At 37.8% G+C, this 24,079-nt stretch overlaps 1 protein-coding gene across 6 annotated transcripts in view; it reads left to right on the forward strand.

The window, feature by feature from the left end:
- Positions 1 to 290: 290 nt before the first annotated feature.
- cpeb3 (cytoplasmic polyadenylation element binding protein 3) overlaps positions 291 to 24,079 on the forward strand; it is a 35,939-nt gene continuing 12,150 nt past the window's right edge. For 2 of the 6 annotated variants that reach the window (XM_056248220.1, XM_056248221.1), the window contains exons 1-4: positions 291 to 402; positions 3,379 to 4,082; positions 7,578 to 7,731; positions 18,365 to 18,421. In XM_056248220.1, coding sequence (XP_056104195.1) covers positions 306 to 402; positions 3,379 to 4,082; positions 7,578 to 7,731; positions 18,365 to 18,421 — 1,012 coding nt within the window. In that variant the 5' untranslated portion in view covers positions 291 to 305. Of the gene's footprint in view, positions 403 to 1,395; positions 1,507 to 1,549; positions 1,966 to 3,378; positions 4,083 to 7,577; positions 7,732 to 18,364; positions 18,422 to 24,079 lie in introns of those variants that run through there. The other 4 variants (XM_056248222.1, XM_056248223.1, XM_056248225.1 and 1 more) reach the window with 3 other exon arrangements.

Genomic DNA, 24,079 nt, shown 5'->3' on the forward strand with positions numbered 1-24,079 from the left:
TCGTCAGGCCGCAGTGAATCGTAACGCCGTGTTAAACACGCATATAAACACCTTACTGACATCAAGCAACAGCTGGAATCCGATTATAAACCATTTAAATTAAGTATTATAAACTGATCTGTTAATGAATATTCATAGAAGTCTGTATTTCCACAAACACGCAGTGACTCCATTGACTGCGCGTGAGAAAACGCGAGCGGACGCAAAACCGCGCATGTGCGAGCGTTAACTTCACTCTCGCGAGGCTACAGATGCACTCTGGGACGTGTAGTCTTCCTTACGTGTAGCCAAAAATATAAAAATTTATGTTCTCGCAGAGGCAGGCAGCCCAGAGCAAGAGGGACTACGCCTGCTGGAGCAACATGAAGATACATATTTGGCTTCAGAATACCTCGTACTGTGGTAAGAAGAGTCAGCATATTTCAGTACAATTATTAGGCTATATTATTTGATTTCATATTTTATTTAACATGGCAAAGAGCATCTAAAAATAATAATGTTATTTGTTAGAGCTTAATTCATTTCCCATTTCTTATAGCATTTGGTTAGGAAATTATAAAGTGTATTGCTGAGGTGTTTTGATCCTTACTTGTTTCTTTTATTGAGTTCATTATTACAAATGAGACTTAAATTGACAAGCATTTTCTGTATTTCATATTAAATTATTTTATAAAGCTGTAATTTTAGTTCATATAGGCTATTTCATAAATAAATGACAGGGGTGAATATGGAGCCACTAGCAGATTTGCATGCTTTTGTTGTGTTTATTATCTTACATAGTTTAATCTATTTTACAGTTTAATCTATCTTACATAGATTATGCCAAAAAACCTGACAATGTGAAAGGCCATGTGAATGCTTCAAACTTTGTTCTTTCATCACTTGAAGGTCATTTTTTATGTAGTTTTGTTACACATGCAAACACTGTCAGTGTCACAAAATCTGGCTTAATATTGGGTTATAAAATGAATAGATCTGGTCCTTCTTTTTGTTCAATACAGCATTCTGCCATGCTAAAAGCCACAATATAGGAACAGCTATGAGGCAAAACACAACGTTTTTGTTGTTTTTGTTGTTAAGCAACAAGAACAGATTGTTTTTGTTGCTTAACAACACTCTATATCAGGTAGTAGGTATATCTCCTAAGCATAAGGGTGCTTAATTCTTCATGAATTTACTTAATAAAATAAATAAATAATATAATATATTTAGTAGCCAATTTAAAAGCCAAACACTTTGAAGCATAATGTATTTGGACTAAAGCTGGCTGATAAATACTGTTATTTGCATGTTAGTGTAAGCTTTGCAACGTCATGAGTTCGATGGCTGTAAGTGAGCAAAAAAAAAAAAACTACAATTCCCATAATCCCTCAGTGCATTAGCCATGCGCCGCAGTCAATCAGCTGTTGAGGCGACTGCAGAAGGGCAGCTCATCTGTCATACCAAAACCCAGGCGAGACAAACAGAATAGTCTTATTTACAGAATCCCAAAAGGTGAACGACAAGGTAAAGTCTGATTCATGTACGGCAAGAAAAAAGCAAGCAAAAGAGAAAAAAAATCAATCCGTCAGATGCATGTTATCTGTTTAATATGAGTTGTGTGCGCGGATTAAAGTGTTGAATTTGATTTCTTTCCCTTTCCGATAACCCGGTGCATTTTTGAAATGCATTATAATATACATGCATGTGCTGTGACGGTCTTATTTACTGTCATTTAGCTGGTCAGCGCGTGCTCTGGTGTGATGGTTTCTATTATGACCTTGAATATGCAGCTCTAATGCAGCGAAACGAGGATTAACGGACGGAATATTTGGCAGAAACGCTCTTCATCTTGTTACGATCGTCTATTCTGATTAAAATTTGATTAAAGATTGAGTTCATAAATCCATCAGGCTCGCTGAATCTGTCGCATTCTCGGCCTGATTTTCATGGGAATATATTTGGCATCGTAGAAACCCTCAAGAGGTATGTTGAAATTGATGTACTTTTTCATACTGTTGAATAAAATCTCTTTTCGTTCGATCCGTTTTGCTTATCAGCGTATATAGCTGCAGAAATGGTAACCCTTGGCTTGACGAAATAGCTATTTTACTTGAAGGGTGCCAAATAGAGATATGTCTCAGATATGTTTGTAATACAGCCAGATGAAGTGGAAAAACTTCCAGAGCTGTTATTGGGATTTCTGTTGCGTGTGTTTTGTGCAGCATGGGTGTAACCCAAGATCCTGCAGCAAATATAACCTAGTTGCTGAGCTGTGCCATGGACGGTTGTACACCATCCAAGCAAAATGTCTAAACATGTTGCAAACTTATGCTTAGAACTGTAGGCTACATGTTTTTCCCTTTGCATTTTGTGTTTATATGTAACAAGCCTACCTTATTGATTGTATAAATACACAAGAAATAGCTTAGTCTGCATTACAAACAAGATACACAACAATTTGCACTGCATACATTAGCTACAATAGACAAGTATAACATTTTAGACATCATGGACATTAAAAGGGATAGTAAACCCAAAAATGAAAATTCTGTTATCATAACTCGCCCTCAAGTTGTTCCAAACTTGTGTGATTATCTTTCTTGTGTTAAACACAAAAGAAGATATTTTGAAGAATGTCAGTAAACAGTTTCTGATTTGGAACTCAATGGGACCCATCAACTGTTTGGTTACCCATATTATTCAAAATATCTTATTTTGTGTTCAGCAGAAGAAAAGAAATCATACAGGATTGGTTTGGAACAAATTGAAGGTGAGTAAATGAGTAAAAGTAGGCTACAGAACAACAAATAGTATTGTCTGACGCACTAAAGCACATGCATTATATTGCATAGGGATTCACATCAAGTATCAGCACTTGTGTGATGCATTGAACCACCAGTCATGTTTTACATGTTTAAAATAGCAGAGAAACTCTTGCACGTTAGTATTTTAGTAGAAAAAGTCTTTGCACATGTCGGATGTATTGAGGAGTCTTATGGCACAAGCTACACTCTTAAAAGTGAACTGCAAACCGATTTTCCTCGTGTATTTATGTGAATAAAACAGTTAACCTTGCTGAAGGACGCTTCTGTATTTATTGACGTATGCAAATTGAGGGGCGGGGCTTGTGAAAAGAAAAAAACAGGAACAAGAATCAGTTTCTCATTTCTGTCTGGAGTTCCGGTGAGAGAAAAACGAGACGTGGCGAAAATTGGTGAATATCGGTGACCTCCGAGCTCTTCTCCTTTAGTCGTGTTGGGACACACATGAGTAAACCCGGAGTGCAGACAGATCCCGGGCTGCTGCCGCTGATACATGGCTGATCAGGGGCTCATTAATAATAATAATCCCAGCCCGATCGGTGTGATCAATAATAACTGATCATCTGTGTTTCAGCTCAAAACATGCAGGATGATTTACTGATGGACAAAAGCAAAGCTCAGCCTTACCAGCACCAAGACCCGTCAAATACAGAGCCTCCATCTACCCCGACCCCCTCCGAGCCTCCGATCCTGGACGAGCAGAATCACGTCGGTCACTCCGAGCGGGTCGCCATGGAGTCTCCGGTATTACCGGGTCTGGGTTTCCCTCAGGATTCCTCTCTCTCACCGTCGTTCGGCAGCACTTGGTCCACAAACACTGTGGACGAGGGCTATTTCCAAGGGATTCCGTCGGTAAACGGCACGATGCTTTTTCAGAACTTTCCCCATCACGTCAACCCGGTGTTCGGAGGTAGTTTTTCTCCGCAGATGAGAAGATCACCGATGAGTGTGAACCAGAGGAACCCCTACAGCCACCAGACCCTCATCAATAAAGTGTCCGCGTCGTCCGCTTCTTCGTCCGCCTGGAATAATCACCAGAACGCGGCGTGGAGCTCCGCGGCGAACCCCTGGAGCGGCAGAGACCCGCGGCAGAGAGCGCTCGGGCTGGGCGTCCCGTCTCCGCTCAACCCCATCTCCCCGACGAAGAAGCCCTTCCCGAGCAATGTCATCGCCCCTCCGAAATACCAGAGACCCGGGGCCATGCAGAAACCCTGGATGATCTCAGAGCCTCCGGAACCATTTAGAACCGACAACAGCAACAACATGCTGCCATTTCAGGTGAGATTATTCAGTAAATAATGCATCATCCATCATAGAAACAAAACGAAATTTATTGACGTATTTTTTAGACATAAATCATATAATTTATACGTAATAGTTGGACAACATATCATCATGATAAAGTATAGACATATTGCCTCAAAATATGAATAAAATAAAATGTGTAGTCATAGGCTTTCTGCATATATAAAGGCTATGTAATGTATCAATGGTCATAAAACAATTTATAGGCATATATTTATCATAATTAATAGACCTTTATAAAATTGCATCATTATAATCCTAAAACAATTTAAATACAATACAAAACTGCGAAGTTTTTTATTTACATGAATGTCATTTTATTGTTTTTATTTGTATTGAAGGACTTGACTAAAGTAAATTCCCTTCTTTTTATGTATACTCTTTATACTTAAAATTTACAGAAATACCAATAAGTCTGGTATCTCTAATACATTTCTCTGACTGTAAGGAAGAGTTGTTTTGAATTATTTTCCAGCTGTATCTATAAATGTCATTGTAAGGTGGAAGGGTTCAAATTCCCATCAGAGGCTCTCCTGCAGCTCGTTTGTGGGCGTTTAAAGGAAACACCACTCGAATCTGATTGGTGCTTGTTGAGTGAGGGGGCGGGGCCTGCGCTGCTATCATGAACGGAAACATTGTAGCATATTCTCAGATAGAGGGCATTGATATTTTTGTTTTAACAAAGCTTAATTCTTTAGATTTGAAAAGTGTTAACTGCTTCTGCTCTGTTCGATACAATGTTTTTCTTCATAATTGGCAGGAATTAATTATGTATGCTCATTCATTTTTTGATGAGTCATGTACACCGTCTGAGTACACTTTTACTAACTTTAGTAAAAACTAGCTAAACTCTACTTCGAAATTTGTGACAAAAATACTGGGCATGAGAAGCAATTAAAGGAGCAATTTTATTTGCATTTATTTTTTAAATTGTTTTAACTTGAACTGTCTTTGTGCATGTGAGGGTCATCTTGTAAATGGATCTTTTCTGTTTTCAGATATTTTAGTGAATGTTGTGTTTGTTTTGAATGCACATTGTATAGAACACATATCCAATCCACTCAACATTGGGCAAACGCTTACCGTATTAGCTGAACACTAGTTTTTTTCTCATGACAAGTGTTATTTTGAGTCTGATTTCGTGCAGTTTTGCCCACAATGCTGTCAGTTTCCTGATATTGTACGTCACTGCATGAATTCCTTCAATGCATACAATACCATCATTAAAAACCAAATCAAGGAAGTTTGATGCATCCATTGGAGTTACAATGTAAAGTGTTTTTTTTTTTTTTTTTTAAACCAAAGAAAAAATAGAAATATAACAAATGTAACATAGGCCTATTTGATAGACTACTGGTTTAGGAAGGAACGTATGTAGTTTCTAGTTCTATATATACAGTATGCAAGCAGGCTGCCACAATAACAAGATGTGGCATGTGTGTGTGTAGTTGTTTAATGCTGAAATATGTGTGGCTCGTGTCTGATAGTGACTGAAGTGAGGAGCTCAGCGTTTTGATTGCTCATGCTTTTCACAAAGTGGGCAGATTTTTATCTGGAACCTGAGAGGGGAAATATCGCTTTTTGAATGCTCAGCCAGTTGCGTGACAATAGGCTCGATGTGCAAACAATGTGCTTCCCTCGGTTGGCCTCTGCCCACTGCCGTATTCATCCGCACACTTTCACCGGCTCACTCTCTCTTTCACTTTTCCTTTATTCTCTTGCTCGTTCTCTTTAACTTGTTTAATTGCACACACAGTGGACTGGCAATCTCATCTGATTTGTGTTTGACTAGCAGGGGGGCAGGAGAAACATTTAGGTAGAGATGATGATGCATATTATCCATCTTCTTTAGTAGTCATGTGGAACAGCAAAAGTTCAAAATTCACAGCACTTCTGATAAAAAAATAGATAATGCTGAGTCATTATTTCCAATGTGTTATCATATAGCCTACTGTGAATTTAAACACTTGCTACAAACTGACGGGATGCCCAGTCTGTTCACCGACCGTCTGATGAAACTGACTGCTGACTAAACTCACCATTTTCGGTCGGGTTGGCTGGCTTTACACAGATTGAAGTCTCTCTGGAAACAAAGTTGCTTTTATAACGTATAGCACTTTTGAGGAAGAATTAATCTCTCCAGTTTGGTTGGATTTGATCATTTTCAAGCAAATATATACAAGGAATACTCCACTTCATTTGTTTGTGAATTTTTTTTTGAGAGAAAGATATTCTGGTCACAAGTCTACACACAATTTCGTTTAATTTCTTAATTTCTTATTCCTTTAATGTAATTTATAGTCCTGTGCTATTTTAGTATTATTTATGTATTATTATATTATTTAATAATATTAAAAAATATCCTTAATTTGTATATTTTTTAACTAAAAAAAGTAAACTAAAACTTAAAAAAAATAGCTTTTTTCATTTTTTTTCCTCCATTTTTTTTAAGCTTTATTTGTATTTCAGTTTTAGTGATTTTACTACATCAACTTATTTCAGTTACCTCCCAAGGTAAAATTTCTCATTTTCTACTTTATCAAGTTTAATTTTTTCATCTAATATTTTTTTCAGCTTTATTTCAATTGCTGAAAATAATTTTGAATAGTTTTAGTTTTATTTGCCAGATACAACGTCCAACATATTACATGGACTGGAAGCACAATGAATGAGTTGTTTCCACACAAGTTTATTTTGATGATTACAGATTCAGCCAGTTAATCCAGTTTGTGGCTCTGTTTACGCCTGGGATTAAGATGCATTTTTGTCGATCGGATCACAAGTGGACTACACTAAATACAGGTGTAAACAGTGTCTAAAATGTTTTGAGCTTGTCCACTTTCGACCACTTCCAGAGGTAGTCCGAAACGCACTCAACCGGATTGCTTTCGTGGTGTAGACGCTCATGTGGTCGAATGTGTTTAACCAGCCACAAAAGACCACCTACTCTCCGCCTACTGACTTAACGCGTAAACATAATGGGAAGCGCACTAGCAAAATGTTTTTTAAATTTTGTCGGCTGGAGACCCAAGTTTCGTTCCAAGCACAATGTTCTCTCACCATTCCTGATTTCTAACACACACTTGCTCTTGCATCACGGAGCAGAAACAAAAGCTGATGCTCTCCGTATGTTTTCCCGTCGTCAACGGGAGCGTTCATGTAAATTGCATGAGCTTATTTCGACCATTACATCGAAAGATCTGAAAAAGCCCATACATTTACTCGGCCATAAACCCTCCCTTTGAAGAAATCAGGACAGAAGTTGTTGAAAGTGGACAAAAGAGACGGATTAAAACACCAGGTGTAAACGGGAATGTGTCTCCCTCATCTACTTGTGATCCGATCGACCAAAACGCATCTTAATACCAGGTGTAAACGGGCTCTAACCCCTGGACTAATTTGAAATGGCGGTTTTGTGGCTCATCTTTACCTTAAAACCATCGTTAACCCCTTCCTTCTGTCTTTCAGGAACGGAATCGACCCTTTGACCCGTTCAGCTTGCAAACTTTGGAGAATTCCTTAATGGACATGATTATGACTGACCATGACAAAGGTAAACATCACCCTGCCGCTGGCCCACCAATGACTATCGCTGATATTTTATGGAGGAATCATTTTGCAGGTTAGGACTATTTATACATCCATGCTTGTGCTTTTAGCTTTTAATGATGAAAAGCATTTGGTTATTGTCATATTTGTTTATTTTGGTGCATTTTTCTGCCACTCTAGCATATGATGAAATGTTTTATTATGTTGACGATTGCTTTCAATAACTGCTGTCTTACCTGCAAAATATGTCAAAAACATTATAAATAACAATATCACTACTATTCAAAAGTTTGAGGTCAGTAAATGTCTTTTTAGAATAACTTAATTTATTCAGATTTTAAATTGGTCAAATGTGACATTAAAGTAATTTACAATAATTACCATTTCAAATAAACGCTGTTCTTTTGAACTTTCTATTTATAAAAAAAATGCATCATGGTCTCCATTAAAAATATTAAGCAGCACAACTGTTTTCTACATTGATAATGATCAATGTATCTTGAGCAGCAAATCACATATAAGAATGATTTCTGAAGGATCATGTGACACTGAAGACTGGACTAATTGGCTGCTGAAAATTCAGATTGCCATATAAGAATAAATTACATTTGAAAATATATTAAAATAGAAAACAGTTACTTTAAATTGTAAAACTATTTCACAATATTGCTGTTTTTCCTGTATTTTTGATTTAATGCAACTTTGGATAGGCAAACCTTTGAATAGTAGTGTAAATAATAAAAATATATACTCTATGCATTCAGATTTTCAAATGTTTGTCAAATTAATTTGTTTGTATTGTAGGTTTTTCACATCTATTGCCATATTATTGATTCTGCACAGACCATTTGCTGAAGGGAAAGTTTAGTTGTTCTGATCTGTTGTGGGAAATTCTCTCATAAGTTGTTTTAAGATCACACTAGAGTCTGAGGGGACATCAGGAGAGATGGCTTTCCTCTCGCAGACAATGGAAGTGTGTGATTGTGTTAAAAAGGAGGTGAGGGAAGTTGTTTTTATGTGCTGGAAGCATTGAGGCCCGTCTCAGGTGTGGAGCTGTTTTTCCAGATCTGGGTTGGAGAAGAGATGTGAATCTGGCAGTTCTTGAGAACTGAATCTGGATTCTTGAGAGATCACTCATGGAGGTGAGCAGAAGGTAGAGCAGAAAGTCCTGACTGACTACCAGACACCCTGGCAAACTGCTCACCTCAAGCAGATGTCAGTAAAGTAGCCTTATGTACAGAAAGAGAGATGGGAATCATTTGAATCACACCCAACTTTCTTGGAACTTCCAAAAGTTCCTCTTAAATTTCGAAAGAAACTTTTCCCATCCTTCATCTGAGCGAGTAGTGATAGCTTCTTATGTGTGTGTTTGGGAAATGTGGTGGTGAGTCACTGCAGTTTTGTCATCTTCCTGTCATGTTGTTTTTGATTAGGTTACTAGAGGTCATAGCAGATAAATGGTCCTGTAAAACTGGCTCCTCATTCCAAATCAGTGTGTTGTTTGTCTCTATTTGGTTTTCTTAAAGTCGGCCGGAAGCATAAATTGCGATCGTCTTTTCTTACCTATTGTGATGCATATCTGAGTGATATAGCTTCTCGAATGGAAAAAATGTTTGACGTAGGGCTGGCGATATGGCCAAAAATATGATATCGATATTTATCACGACACGATATTCATTTACCATTAATGGGGAAGGAAATGCTTTCCACTTATTTGTTAGACCTTGAGAATGAATGTAAACATCACAATTAAACTCCACAGAGTAGCTACCTTTCAATTTAGGGCTCCATGAAATCTATTTTTATTTTTTCCTAAACTCTGTGTTTTCCATTTTATTTTATTTTTTGGGATTCTGTGTTTTATGATTTAATACAAATTTATATCAACTTTATCAATTTAATCAGGCTTTTAAAATGTAATCAAATGAAATATAACAATTAAAGGTGCTATATGTATTTTTTAGCGGCCTCTATCGGTGATGTTTAAGATTGCAAACAATTTTTACAAGAGCGCTCGTGCTCTTGCGCGTGCTCGAACACAAGAGCGAGCACTCATAGTACCGGCCACACTGAGACTTTCAACACACCGGAGAAAGCATCACACAACATGCTGGAAACTCATGTAAACTCCCACTGCAGCGTTACAATAATAGGCTACTTTTATCAGCTTGACGTTGAACTAATGCTCCATGCTCGTACCATGATAACGTTACATTTGTGGTGTTATCTAGCATAAGGCATTTCACTAACTATTTGTGTATCTTTCACAATCAGCAATGTCAACATCGGTGAATGTATAATATGATAACGAAAACAGTTAGTGAACCAGACTGAACAGTTTCAGTGTAACAGTAAGATCGTAGGAAGTAACATTACTGTACTGAACGTGTCTAGAAATGTGTATTATAAACAATATGATCGTAGTGGGATGAGTGACGTTAGACAGTAGATCTAGTAGCCTACATAAAATAAAAGTTACATCCTAAAGCACCTATTTTTTGTTATCCTGGAACAGTCTTTTGTATTCATTTCATGTCTCATATATGTTGTAGTTTACCTTGCCATTTCATTACAGTTTACCATTATTTATTTCAGCATATCTGAAAACTTGTAATTTATCACAGTAAAAATAGCGGAACTTAACTTACTTAATTCTCTCCGTGCCCGGAGCCACACAAGGCTTGGACATCACTCCTCCATTGGGTTCGGTTTGCAGCTGCACGTCGTGCTGTGTTCCACGTGTTCCAGCCTGCACCGTTTCGTTCCAGTTCCACCATTCTCCGCCATGTTGTTTTTGGGCGGCCTCTTTTCCTTCTTCCTTCAGGTGTCCACCCGAGGGCCACAGCACAGCACAGCACAGCAAAAATAGCGGAGGTCTCTCCATAATTCAAACGCTCTGCCGATGTTGATCCGTGTTTTCGTCCTAAAGTCGATCCGATTCACGTTTGGCCTGACGAGCTTCAGCAAATACATTTTTGTTTTGTTTTTTATATTTATGTGGAGTTTGTGTTGGAGTGTGTGTTGTGCTGGAGGCAGGTCGTTTTTTGGTGTTATCAGACTCCATGTCGTTCGCTGCAGTGCCGTCGCATAGACTGTATATAAAAAGGAGAGAGGCTCGGGAGCGCGCTTGCACGTCACATTCGATGGATTTCGCAGAAAATCCGACCCGGAGACCGGAGTTAAACCGAACCTTTATTTTGACGGTTTGTCATGAAGATCTTTTGGTGTGTACTATTTGATGGTAGTTTTTCTCAAATGAAATGGTGAAAAGCTTGTGAAGTGACTCTCAAAGCAGCTCTGGAGATGGAGTTTGTGTGTTCATGTCCTAACTCCTCAAATATTGAGACAGCAGACGCTGAAAACACAGTGAGCGTCTGATACACAGAGACAACCAGAAATCACGTATTAGCGACATTAACTGTCTAGCTGTTGTTGTATTTATTTCTGCTGTGTGATTGGCTGTTAGATTCATCCATATCGAGTAAAAATGTCCAGAGCTTATCATAATTATCAACATAAATTCATAAATTCTGTTGGTTTTGCTACAGATGTTCTCCGGTCTGTGGGTCTTCTGAGGAGTTTTGTGCCCATTTAATCCGATTGAAGTCGTAGGAAATGTTGTGTTTTGAAATGCAGAACAGAGTAATCTTCATCCGAGCACACATGACCACAGCCTCTCTCTCTTTCTGAGGTCCCAACATTGACACACACACACACACACACACACAAAGATGCCTTTGTGCAAGCACACATGCACAGATTTCTTTTGGACTTCTCACATGATCTGTCTTGTGTAACTGTGAGCAAAGGTTTGAACCAAATCGGTTGTTTCCTGCACGTCATAGGTTTTGAGAAATCTTCCAAAGCTTGACTGATACTGTGGTAGCAGTCACAGCTTGGCAGCAGCCGCAGTCTGATTTCATTATGCTCAATAACTCAGCCATAATGATCAAACTGAACTAGCTGATGAGAGGAATATATTCGAGGATACCGTTTCTGCACATATGCACAAACCGGTTCCTCTCATTACAGTTAGAAGTAGAAATCGTTTGACAGGGTGACTTGTAATCTGGGTTGTCAGAGCTCATTTTGACCTTGTAAGCCAAAGTTGAGACAGTAGCTAAGATCATGATGCAAGTTGTTTGTCAAGCCTGGGGTGGTGTGACTTTGCACATTGATAAAAGTGTCTCATGGTTCACGGTTCAACTCATCCTTTATTGAAGGCCTAGGATGAAAATAATATGTACGAAGAGACGAGTAGGGCTGTGCGATTAATCGAATTCGTAATAAAATCGTGATATGAGCATGTGGGGTTTTTTTTCCGCCAGCCCCCTCAGTGTGCAATCTGAATGCAGCGTGCCTAAATCTAGTGCGAGAACAGAACATTTGGTTTACTGACATATAGGAAATCACTGAAACAGGGATGGTGAATTTAGGGCAGGATAAGAATGTGCCCTAAAAATAAAATCAACATCTGTGGTTTGGGAATATTTTGAATACAGGAGAGAAGATGTATATCATAGAGCCAGATAATTTGCTAGACCTGTCAAACTATCGTTGCAGCAAAACAGAATGGGAGCATTGTGTTATTGAGGTCAAAAACATGAGGCACAGGTCTAGAGACGGTTAAAAACTTGAACTTTTACGGTGAGCGTCGTGTAGGATGCCGTGTCAACGGGCGAGATGCTGCAAAAGACGTGATCGCAACATTTAAAGACGTGTTTACACGTGTGTTTACATAGAAAAACAATGGCAGATTCCAAAATGTTAAAAATGTCATCAAAAATGTTAAAAAAGGCATAAAGAAATAACCATCGCCGTCACATATCAACTATACTAAGATATGGTGCTTCCAAAAAAATATATACAGACAAGTACCAATATTGAAACAAAAATATTGTGATATTATTTTTTGTTTTCATATCCCACAACCCTAATGAAGAGCATAAGCCAAAACATCTGACATTCCTATTTCTAATCATGTGTAAGAGCAATGAAAGATCAACCTTCATGTTGAAAGTTTTTCAGTTTGCTCAAATTATTAGTATTGTCTAGTGATGTAACTGTATAATTTGGATAAACATGAATTAAAAAGTGCTGTCAATGGATTTTAAAATGTAATTACAATTAAGATAAGATCTTTTTTATATTGGATGCAATTAATACAATCGGTTCCTTTTTAGGAAAGAAAACTAAGTAATATCTGTACACTAAAATTGAACTTTTGCAGTGTCACATTGAATAAATGGCTTAAAATCATTTAAAAACGAATAAGGACTTAAACATATTTAATTACATGTAATTTTTGACAGCCCTAGATTTAAAGAGGTACTCCACCCAAAAATGAAAATCTTCATTTACTCATCATCGTTTACCCTCATGTCGTTCCAAAACTGTATGACTTTCTTTCTTTCTTCTTCTGAACTTTTGAAGAATGTTTCAACCGTTTCTTTTTTGTCCAGACAATAAATGTCAAAGGTGGCTAAAGCGACATTGGACCCCATTGACTTTCATTGCATGGACAACAAAAACACTGACACATTCTTTAAATTATGCCAGAATGTTTATTTTGGGTGAGTTATCCCTTAAAATGTTATTCTCAGATTGTTCCCATAGCAGTTTGTCCAGTTCTCAGCACACCGCATTTCACTGTAGGGTCTTTTCTATTAATAGTTTAACATTGTTTGTCTTTCCTTAAAGCCGCCCTGTTAGGCTGTCCGTGTGAAGCTCAAGGTGTGTGAATGTAGTTGCTCAATTTCAAGGACATTACAGTCTCAGTCTGTTTTTCCACAGTAAAAGCTTTTACTGATGGCTTCTAAAGGCATGTTGGACAAACATCGAGCTCTTTAGGGTCATATTATAAGGTCTAAGCCAGTTCTGTTGGTAAACCACATGCTAAACCAATTATAATATCTACATGCTATCATACCAGGACTATTGTCAGCAAGTGTGTTTTGATCCATTCAATCCATCATTATTCTTTGTTCTGACAATAAGTTTGTTTGCATGTTTACATACCTGTGTAAAAAAAAAACATATTGGTAACACTAAAATAAGGTCTCATTTGTTAACATTAATGTATTAACTAACATGAACTAACAGTTTCTGGCAACATGTATTTATTTTTGTTAATGTTAGTTAATAAAAATAGTTGTTCATTGCTAGTTCATAGTGCATTAACTAATAACACATTTTGATTTTAAAAAAATTATTAATAAATGGTGAAATGAACATCAACTACGATTAATAAATGCTGTAGAAGAATTGTTCATTGTTAGTCCATGTTGGCTAATATGTAGTTAACTAATGTTAACAAATTAAACCTTATTGTAAAGTGTTACCAACACATTTACATGAGAAATTGCCGGGTATTAATATAATATTGTCCATTATAGTTCGTAATTGAAAATGCAATTCTCAAAAAGTTATGAAACCAAATTTCAGATTTATTGATGCACTGCATCATTTAGCCAAGCATTGTAAAATTATTGTCAGATCAAAAAATGTTCTTATAATGTTTAAGTGTGTGATGGGTGCTTTTAACATGAATTCCACAGGCTTTGTGACAAGCTTTGCTCTAATTCTAACTGTGCCTGATGTTGAAGGTCCTCAGATGTTGTATTATAACCTTTATTTTAAGCTGATGTGTCAGGGGAAAAGTTGGCTTATGTGTATCTGTCATAACAAGACTAGAAAGTTGCCCTGTTTCATGCAGAAGGAAAGACGCTGACATTTGCTTCCAGAGTTCAGGCCTGATCAAACAGCAGGAGAGGAAAGGGAAATGCATGATTTGCATAACCATAGACCCCTGTGAGGAAATGTCAGGGGAATGTGTTTGGCTCTATTTCTGAGGTGTCTCTTCACTCATCAGTAAAGAATACTGATGTTAATCTTACATGTGAGCTTTAGGTTTCCATTAACAGTAGATGGGAATGTGAATAGCAATACTAATATATCCAGCTAAAACCAGTTTTAGGTGGTAGATGGGACCATGTTAGCTGGTTTCAATAGTCTGGTCATTAGCTGGTTTAAACACTGTTAGGTGGTTGACTAGCTGGACCCGCATTACCTGACTGGAATTTTAGCCCATCCTGAACCTGCAGTAAACAGCTACAATGTTCTTAAAACCAGCTTGACCACTTTAAGTTTGTGTGACCTGGTTTTCCAGTTGGGCCCATTACCATCTCATCCTTCTCCCTGCCAGCTGGTAGTCCATCTGGTCAACCCCATAAACCAGCTTGGACCATGTTCCAGCTACCATCTTTAGCTGGTTTTAGTCAGATTTTACAGAAGGGTAATGTTCAAACCAGCTGAGATACTCAGAGTCAGTCTGTCCATTATGTCACCGTTGGGTCAGAACTACAGCTGCAGTCAGTTAGAGACTTATTCACTACCGACTCTTGCATTGCTGTAATATTCATCAGAAAGTGCAAAATTATTTTACTATAGTAAGTTTAGAAACAGTGAGTACTTTGATTAAAACCTTACTTTTTACTTTTTACACCGTGTCTATACCAGACACGAGTGGCGCGACACGTCAAAAGCAAATAGATCCCATTATAATCTACACTGGATGCAGCTTCACCTTAAAGGGATACTTCAGGATTTAGCATTAAGCTTTGTATTAGTAGAAAACCTGTAGTATTTTCGAATTACCATGCTTTCCACCCTCATATCCCCCTGAGACGAGAGATTTATGTATTTTTTGTCTGGAAAAAATCCTCCGATGACGCAAAAATCGTCATTTTGCGTCATCGGAGGATTTTTTGGCCCGAGGCTAAAGACTACAGCCAGTAGTAGGGGCTGTCCCGCATGCTCTCAACCCGCCCATAGAGGGTGGGCTCTCACTCACAGAATGTACACATAGTGTCAGCCATCTTTTTTTGGAAGCTAAGCTAGCAGGCTCTTGTTCTGTGGAGAAGGCTGAGTAGGGGTTACCATCCTCTTTTTCCCGGACATGTCCGGCCGTCGATGTCTGGGATTCAGCTTTTGCTTTCTGCAGTCGCAATTCATTGTTTACATGCACACCTTTTGTTTCAATCTAACTGAATTCATTCCGATTGGTGAATCTGAATGTAGTGTTTACATGAACGCTAAACAAGTGATTGTTGATGTGCGTTTTAAGAAAATTCCCGGTCCTCCGTGAGAGATATGAGACCGGTGCGTCTCACAGCTGTCGCTCATCGGTAATCACGCCACCGGCCTCGCGCCGTTCTCCCGCGGCCCTCACTCGTCCTGCTCGCCACAGTAAACATGATGAATGCCGACTGTAGAACGCAAAAGCCGAATCCCGGACATTTTGGGCGATCTCGAAACACATTTTCGGGGAGACTCATCACAGAGACTCACTAGTAGCCTAGACTTGTTTAACTACTGCGCTCCGTTACCGGTAGGCGTGGCCTCCTAGGGCAGCGAAGCAAGTGCATTCTGGGAGTTGTTGTCTTTCATCCACATAAGCCAAAAATACATTTTCTGGCTTTTCTCAGTCTAGAAAGCTCCAAATTCAAAAATAATTTCACATTTCTTCTACATAAATGACCCATTTTAAATACACATTCATCTTTCCAGAGGTGAAGTATCCCATTAAATTCCCGACACTAAACTGATGCACCGTTCTGTTTCTGATGTACTTGAATTGCTTGGGCTCCTTCTGACAAGAAGAACAAATGGATTTGCAATGATCGCAATGTGGCGCATCACAACACAACAACGGTCACGTCCGGTGTAGACACGGTGTGTGTCCCATTATCTGCCTGACCTCAAATTTGTTCATGCAAATTCTTCCAGTGTCCAATGTTTAAACCAAATGTATGTTGTAAAGGAAGTAATTGTCCATTTCCTTTAGTATACCATGTCTTTTGTTTCAGTAAAGCTATCAAAATATCTCCAAAACTACATACATTTACCAGAAAAACAAAATAGCATTAGATACAAGATTACATTTAGTGAGTTTTATGCCTAAATGGATGAGAAAAACATGCAACTTAAATTCAAGATGATTTCTATGTATATAATCTTAAGATCCATTTTTGGTGTCCCGATAAATTCAACTTCTTGTAGCAAGCAATACATAAAAAACATACAAAATATATTGAATGCAATGTAAAGGTGCTGTCACATATACCACTGCTCTGTGAATTTTCACTGGCAAAATCCAGTCATTGTGTTGATGGATTTCACTTTTTTCACTTAATTTCCCCATGCACATTTCTCAGCTGGCTTAAGTTGGTCATGCGAATCCATCACGTTGCTCAACAGAAAGCTTCTTGGTTTGAAAGTGACATCTGTGTATCTGTTCTTCATACATTGCTAAACCATTGACAATAGACAAACCTTTTTTGCTTGTGAAATGTGACAGCCCCTTAAGTCACTTTGGAAAAAAGCATCTGCCAAAAGTCACTGACTGATAACAGTTGTTTGTTTATTGTATGCGAGTATTGTTTGTTCAAAATGACTCAGCAGTGACATTTAATTCAATGACTATGTATTTGATGCGTAGGCTTTATTTAAAGTGCATTGCCCTGTTGATGAAATGAATCATGGGTCTCTTCAAAGGTGTTGATGCTTTATAATGTAATCACGGTGTGTGTGTTTATTTCAAAATCAACTTTACACCTTTTTATTAGTATCATGATGTGCTTTGGCAACCTTTGCCGCATGTCCAGATGGTTGAGCTGCTTTGATTTGAATCATTGAGAAAATAGTCCATATGTGAAAGATGTGCTCTCAGCACAGCTGCTGGTTCTCACCAGAGACCCTATATATAGCACAGCACACTAGCCCGAACGACACTTGCAAGTTGGGAAACATTTGCCCTGTTCGTCTTACAATCTCACCGGGCCAAATACCTGTTGAAACCGCACCACATCGCACATTTCTCATCGCTCGCCATTATTTGGCGTTGGTTGAACCACTGAAGGGCAGAGCGTCTCTGGCATTCTCTGTCTGCTGTAGGGAAGAAGTTTGCAAATGTGACTTGTGACGGTTCAGAATTTGCGTAGAAGAGCCCGTCGAGGCTTGCCCGCAGTGTTCCCTGGGAATCCCACAGGGGCTTTGCTGTCATTTGTAACCAAAACTGCTCATGCTGGCACATTAGAGCTCTGATACTGAAAATAAATCAACAGCTGTTTTACAGCCATGCAAATGAACGCTTTATGTAGTTACAAGAGAGTCCATGTGTGAGTTTGCTTAGCTATACTTGGGTGATGCATTTGTCCCTAGATGTTCGCTAATGTTACAAGATTCCTTTGGGGACATGTGGGGATGTCCTCGTCTAATATGATTCATAAATAGATGTTTTTATTCTGAAAATGCAAATGCAGTGTTTTGTTAGTAGGCTTGGGTTATAATCAGCTCTACATCAGCATTTTGAGATGTGTTACACAATTCATAATACAACGCAAGTACACTAGATTATAGCACTAGTTAGGTTTTGTTGCTTTAAAGATTTTTATGCTAAAATGCATTGATGCTTCACCTTTTAGAAGGGATATGCCACAATGTCATGTTTAAAAAAAGGTAATATCAATCAATGCTTTATTAAGGACACACATGGTCCAACCACAAACAGGTACAAAACATAAAAAGTAACATAAAAATACAAAATAAATAAATAATAAGTTAAATAATAAACTGGTTTGTAGTATGTTAGGTGTCTCAATGGTGTCATAACTCTCATGGTTTGTGTTCTTCTCATCTCTTTGTAGGTCGCATGGGTCTCAACTTTCACCATCCTGTAGCTGAACATATATTACCACCGAACAGTGAGTATCTCTCCATCTCTCACAGTACTGCATTAATGCTAATAAACACAGACTTTTTATTCCAGATGAACAAAGTATTGGATTTCTAAGACAGCGAAGACATCTTGTTGTTATATATTCCATCTTATTTCAATCGACTGAGTCAAATGATTCAATATACACTACCGTTTAAAAGTCTGGGGCCATTAAGAATTTTTTTATGTTTTTGAAAGAAATCTCTTATGCTCACCAAGGCTGTGTCTATTTGATCTCAAATATATACATGTATACAAATACAGTAATATTTTGAAATATTATAACTCGGTTGAAATATTATAACTCGGTTTTCTATTTGAATATATTATTTTAAAACACATTGTAATGGCAAAGCTGAGGGTATGTGTACACGACACCGTTTTCAACTAAAAACGGCGTTTTGGGGACCTGCAAACTCAAGCTTTTGAAAACAGGTTTCAAAGTGCCAGGTTTTGAATACGATGGCTTTACCGACAACAAAAACATGCATCTGTGAAAATGGGGACATCATGCACATGCGTATTGCATGTTCACGCATGCGTATTGCGTGTTCGCGGGGTGTTACTTGACAAAGTGATATTGCCAGCTACTGGCCTGGCATGCATAATACAGCCTTTTTAGTCATTTTTGCAGATGCGTGTGAACAGGGATTTTTAGGACAGTTTTTAGTACATCACTGTCTTGTAAACATACCATGAATTATCAGCATCATTACTCCAGTTTTTAGTGTCACATGATTCTTCAGAAATCATTCTAATATGCTTATTTGCTGCTCAAGGAACATTTCTTATTATCATCAATGTTGAAAGCAGTTGTGCTGCTTACTATTTTTGTGGGAAACCATAATACATTTTTTTTTTTTTTCAGGATTTGTTGATTCAAAAAACAGCATTCATTTGAGATAAAAGGGATTTTTGTAACAATGTAAATGTCTTTGCTGTCACTTTTGATCAATTTATTGCATCCTTGCTGAGGAAAATGTTTAATATCTTTAAACAAATTTTTTTATTGATCCAAATTTTTTCGAAAGGTGGTGTAAAAGCTTATTTGGTGATCTGTAGGCCTGTATACTAGTTTCTTGTAGTGGCAGACAGATAACTCGGGTAATTAATACTATCCATTAAAACTATTAGCCATTAATACTATCGTGCTACATGCTGCAGAAATGTTTCCCCCTTGTGTGTCTATTTCAAAATCTACCAATTAATTCAGTTTAAAGGCAAAAAATAACTGGTATGTTCACACTGCCCCAACAGACACCAGCAAACGCTTATTGGACATGTTCAGTCGGGACCGATGCCGACAGGGGTAACACACTTATGACACAACCCAACAAATGAGTTTGTTGGCGTTTGTCTGTGCTGTGTGAATTGGCCTTAATTAAGCAATTAAATAATTAATGATAATTAAATTGTTCTGCTGTAAATGTCAGCATTATATTTCCCATATCAGCATCAGCCAATGCAAAACCCATTTCCGTCTTCCATTAGTGTCTCGTAGGCCCCAATGCAATGTGCTGAGTCTCGGTTTCCTCCTGTGGTGCCACCAAACCGCACACATGAGCATCTCCCCTGCTATGATTAGCTGTCCTGAAAGCTTATATACACACGGTCCTCCTCAGCAAGTGGCGTACGGCCAGAGGAACAAACATGAAAGGGAGGAAACGCCAGGAACAGTTTTGCCGGGGTCACAGGGATGGCTTTGAGCTAACTGTGCTCATTAGCCTGATGGTTGTAGTAGTTATCTGCGTATCTGCTCTAGTTACCACTGAAAAGCTTCGAGTGGGATGTTTGAGGTCTGGCGTGTCATTCGTGTGGTTTATGAACGCCGTTTGGTGGAAGCAGTTCAGGAAGGAGCCGGCAGGGCCTGAGACCACCCTCTAAACCTCTAATTTGGACAATTTAACTGGGAGAATAGTTTCCATGTCTGTTTGTATGAACTCGCCTTTAAAGTCTGAAGTTGATCTGGCTGAAGGTTGCTAAAAAGTCTTTAAATTCTACAACTTATATTTTTAAATGAATTAGATACAGGGTGGATATTAAAATGTTTTGCCCTCCAGCCATTTCACCTGCCACATTTTAATAGTATATAGAGTATATTAAAAATAAAAATGTGGCTGGTCACCCTGCATGTTAGTTATTATATTATATTATATTATTTAAATGATATTTTTATGATTACAAATTTAGATATTTTATATTAATATTTATACACTATTACATACATAAATGAAATACATGTAATAATAATATACATTTAAATATATATAAATGTAGATTGTTTATACACACACATGTATATGTATGTGTATATATACTGTATATATATATATATATCATTTTGTTTTTATAATCACATTCTAGATTTTATATTAATATAAAAATATCTACAATACAAAATGTATAGATAGATAGATAGATAGATAGATAGATAGATAGATAGATAGATAGATAGATAGATAGATAGATAGATAGATAGATAGAAAATAAGTTATTCATCTGAAAAATATTCTACTTTTATTTCAATGAACAAAAGTGTTTTAATAGTTTTAGTTAACTATAATAACCCTTGTATGTATATATATATATATATATATATAATTTGAAAAATGTGTGACAACCTCTTTTAGTAGACCAAATATGAACCCGATATAAATTAATGTCTTTTCTTTCCATTTTGATGACTTCTTTCTTGTCCATATGTAATGTGTTTAACGTGCCACAGATTTAGCTGATTGGTCTGTTTTACATCTGACATTGATATGCTGTCAAAAGCTGAACTATTTATAACTCAACACACAGGATATTATAAACGTGTCAATCAATCATGGTGTGAGTCGTGCCGTAGCAGCTAAAGACATCCATCTAACGCAAGATCACATAGACCAGCACTTAAGAAATGCCTCAGATGGACACAAGAAGGTGTTTTTGGTGAACACCACCCTCACACATCTCTATACCTGTCCCGTGATGCATGAAAACTAGATTTTCCTATTATATTCCCCTGATGGTCGGGGTTCGTGATGAAGCAAAACTACCCGCCACTGCGCAAAAATTCCAGACTGGTGTTAATTCAACACCATGTTTAGAGGACAGGTGGACCGAGTTTGTCGGACTCAGTGTTCTTGCTCTGTATCCCAGTGTGTCAAGGCTGTGTGTGTTCTGCTGTGACTTGTATTAAGAATCAGCCTGAGGGACTTTCTCCAGTTGCTTTTTCTCACTCTTGAGCCCTTGCTAAATGTAACTGGTTATTCTTTAACAAAAAGAGAAACTGCTATTTCACTGGAACTGCCCTTTTTCCTGCTGCCCACAGTCACCTCTCAACAAATACCCCGTCCGTCTCTCCGGGTGGGTGTTGACTCACTCCAGACACTGTAGCTTTCTCCTTTCATTGTTGCTAGGAGTATTAGACCCCCCGGCACCGCCTCTGTTTCTGTGTACCCAGAGACTATGGGCCGACTGGTTTAATGAAAACCCCGAAAGTGAGATCCCCCAGAATGAAAGCAATACATCCAACTCTGAAAATGTCATACAGTTGGAGCATCTCTATGGCTCTTTTTAGACCATAGAGTCGACATCAGGAACCAAATGTATGAGACCGTTGGGACCTTAGGTCATAGACTGTTGCACCCCCATTGTAAGAGGGAACGCTACCGGAGATCCTTTGTTCCAACAGCAGTTCGACTTTTTAATATCAGCATATCTTAGTACTGAGGCTGGGGTTTGACACTCCTAGGACCAGTTTTATCCTTAGGAGAGTATATTTACCCATATATCCAGATGTAGGATATTTATTTATTTGTTAATGTTTTTTCATTCGTATTTAATGATATATCTGTTATTATGTGTTTCTGGTCTCCCTGCATAATTATCATCAGAATGCATAGTTGCAATAATGTTTTGTTTGCTTAAAGGGTTAGTTCACCCAAAAATTATGTCATTAATGACTCACCCTCATGTCGTTCCAAGCCCGTAAGACCTCCGTTCATCTTCGGGACACAGTTTAAGATATTTTAGATTTAGTCCGAGAGTTTTCTGTTCCTCCATTGAAAATGTATGTACGGTATACTGTCCTTGTCCAGAAAGGAAATAAAGACATCATCAAAGTAGTCCATGTGACATCAGTGGGTTAGTTAGAATATTTTGAAGCATCGAAAATACATTTTGGTCCAAAAAAAACAAAAACTACGACTTTATTCAGCATTGTATTGTCTTCCGGTTCTGTTGTCAAGCCGCGTTCACGAGTCCGCAGTGACGCTGATGACATTCTAACTAACCCACTGATGTCACATGGACTACTTTGATGATGTCTTTATTTCCTTTCTGGACAAGGACAGTATACCGTACATACATTTTCAATGGAGGGACAGAAAACTCTCGGACTAAATCTAAAATATCTTAAACTGTGTCCCGAAGATGAACGGAGGTCTTACGGGCTTGGAACGACATGAGGGTGAGTCATTAATGACATCATTTTTTGGTGAACTAACCCTTTAAGTGCAATAGCTTCTTTTTTTTGTTCTTTTTTTTGGTGTGTTTATGATGGTTTTTAGTGTATATTCAGTTACCATTATTGTACTGGTTTAATTCTATTCCAAATTTATTTTATTTATTTATTTTTGACTGTCTTCTCCATGCAGCTGTAATGGCTACATTTCTCCTTGGGGATAAATAAAGTTGTATCTAATCTAATCAGGATATTGTTATGTTTTTTATTTTATTTTATCAGTTAAAGGTTCCCTAAGCGATCCTGGGTGACGTCACTTCTTGTTGACGTTCGAACTATTGTCAAACAAAACGGAGGCTAGCTAGACCCTCCCTCCTCCTCATCCGCACACTAACCCCCCAAACCACACCCCCAAGCCCTTCTTGTCGGTCATTGGCTGGAACAGTTTGTTATGTTTCGTGGAGCGGGTCGCCGCAGTTTGTTTTTGCTGCCGTTTGTGGAGCCTGGGCTGTCTGCAGAGACCGCGTTTCTTTACAGTGTGTTCAGGGGACAGGCAGCCAGCGGATAGTGAGGAGATGTTTGCTGTATGTGACAAAAAATGTTTTGGCCTAAAAAACGCGTGACATCGCTTAGAGCACCTTTAATTAATAAAATACTTTTATCAATTGACTCTTCCTTTAACAAATGTGTATGTATAACTAGAGCATTCAAAAGTTTGGGGTCAAATATCTTTTTAAAGAAATGAATAATTTTATTCAGCAAGGACGCATTAAAATGATCAAAAGTGACAGTAAATACATTCATATTATCACAAAACAATCTATTTTAAATCAATGTTGTTCTTTTGAACGTTCTATTCATTAAAGAATCCTGAAGAAAATGCAGCACAACTGTTTTCAACATTGATGATAATAATAAGAAACTTGTTCTGAGCATCAAATCATCATATTAGAATGATTTCTGAAGGATCATGTGACACTGAAGAATGGAGTAATGATGCTGACAATTCAGCTTTGCGTCACAGAAATAAATTACATTTTAAAATATATTACAACAGAAACCAGTAAATTTAAATTGTAATAATATTCCACAGTATTGCTGTTTTTGCTGTATTTTTGATCAAATAAATGCAGCCTTGGTGAAATTAAGAGACTATTTTCAAAAACATTAAAAAATGTTTCCAAATTTTTGACCGGT

Source organism: Rhinichthys klamathensis, unplaced genomic scaffold (assembly GCF_029890125.1).
Source record: "Rhinichthys klamathensis goyatoka isolate OS25496 unplaced genomic scaffold, OSU_Roscu_1.1 h1tg000053l_1, whole genome shotgun sequence".
Taxonomy (NCBI): Eukaryota; Metazoa; Chordata; class Actinopteri; order Cypriniformes; family Leuciscidae; genus Rhinichthys; species Rhinichthys klamathensis.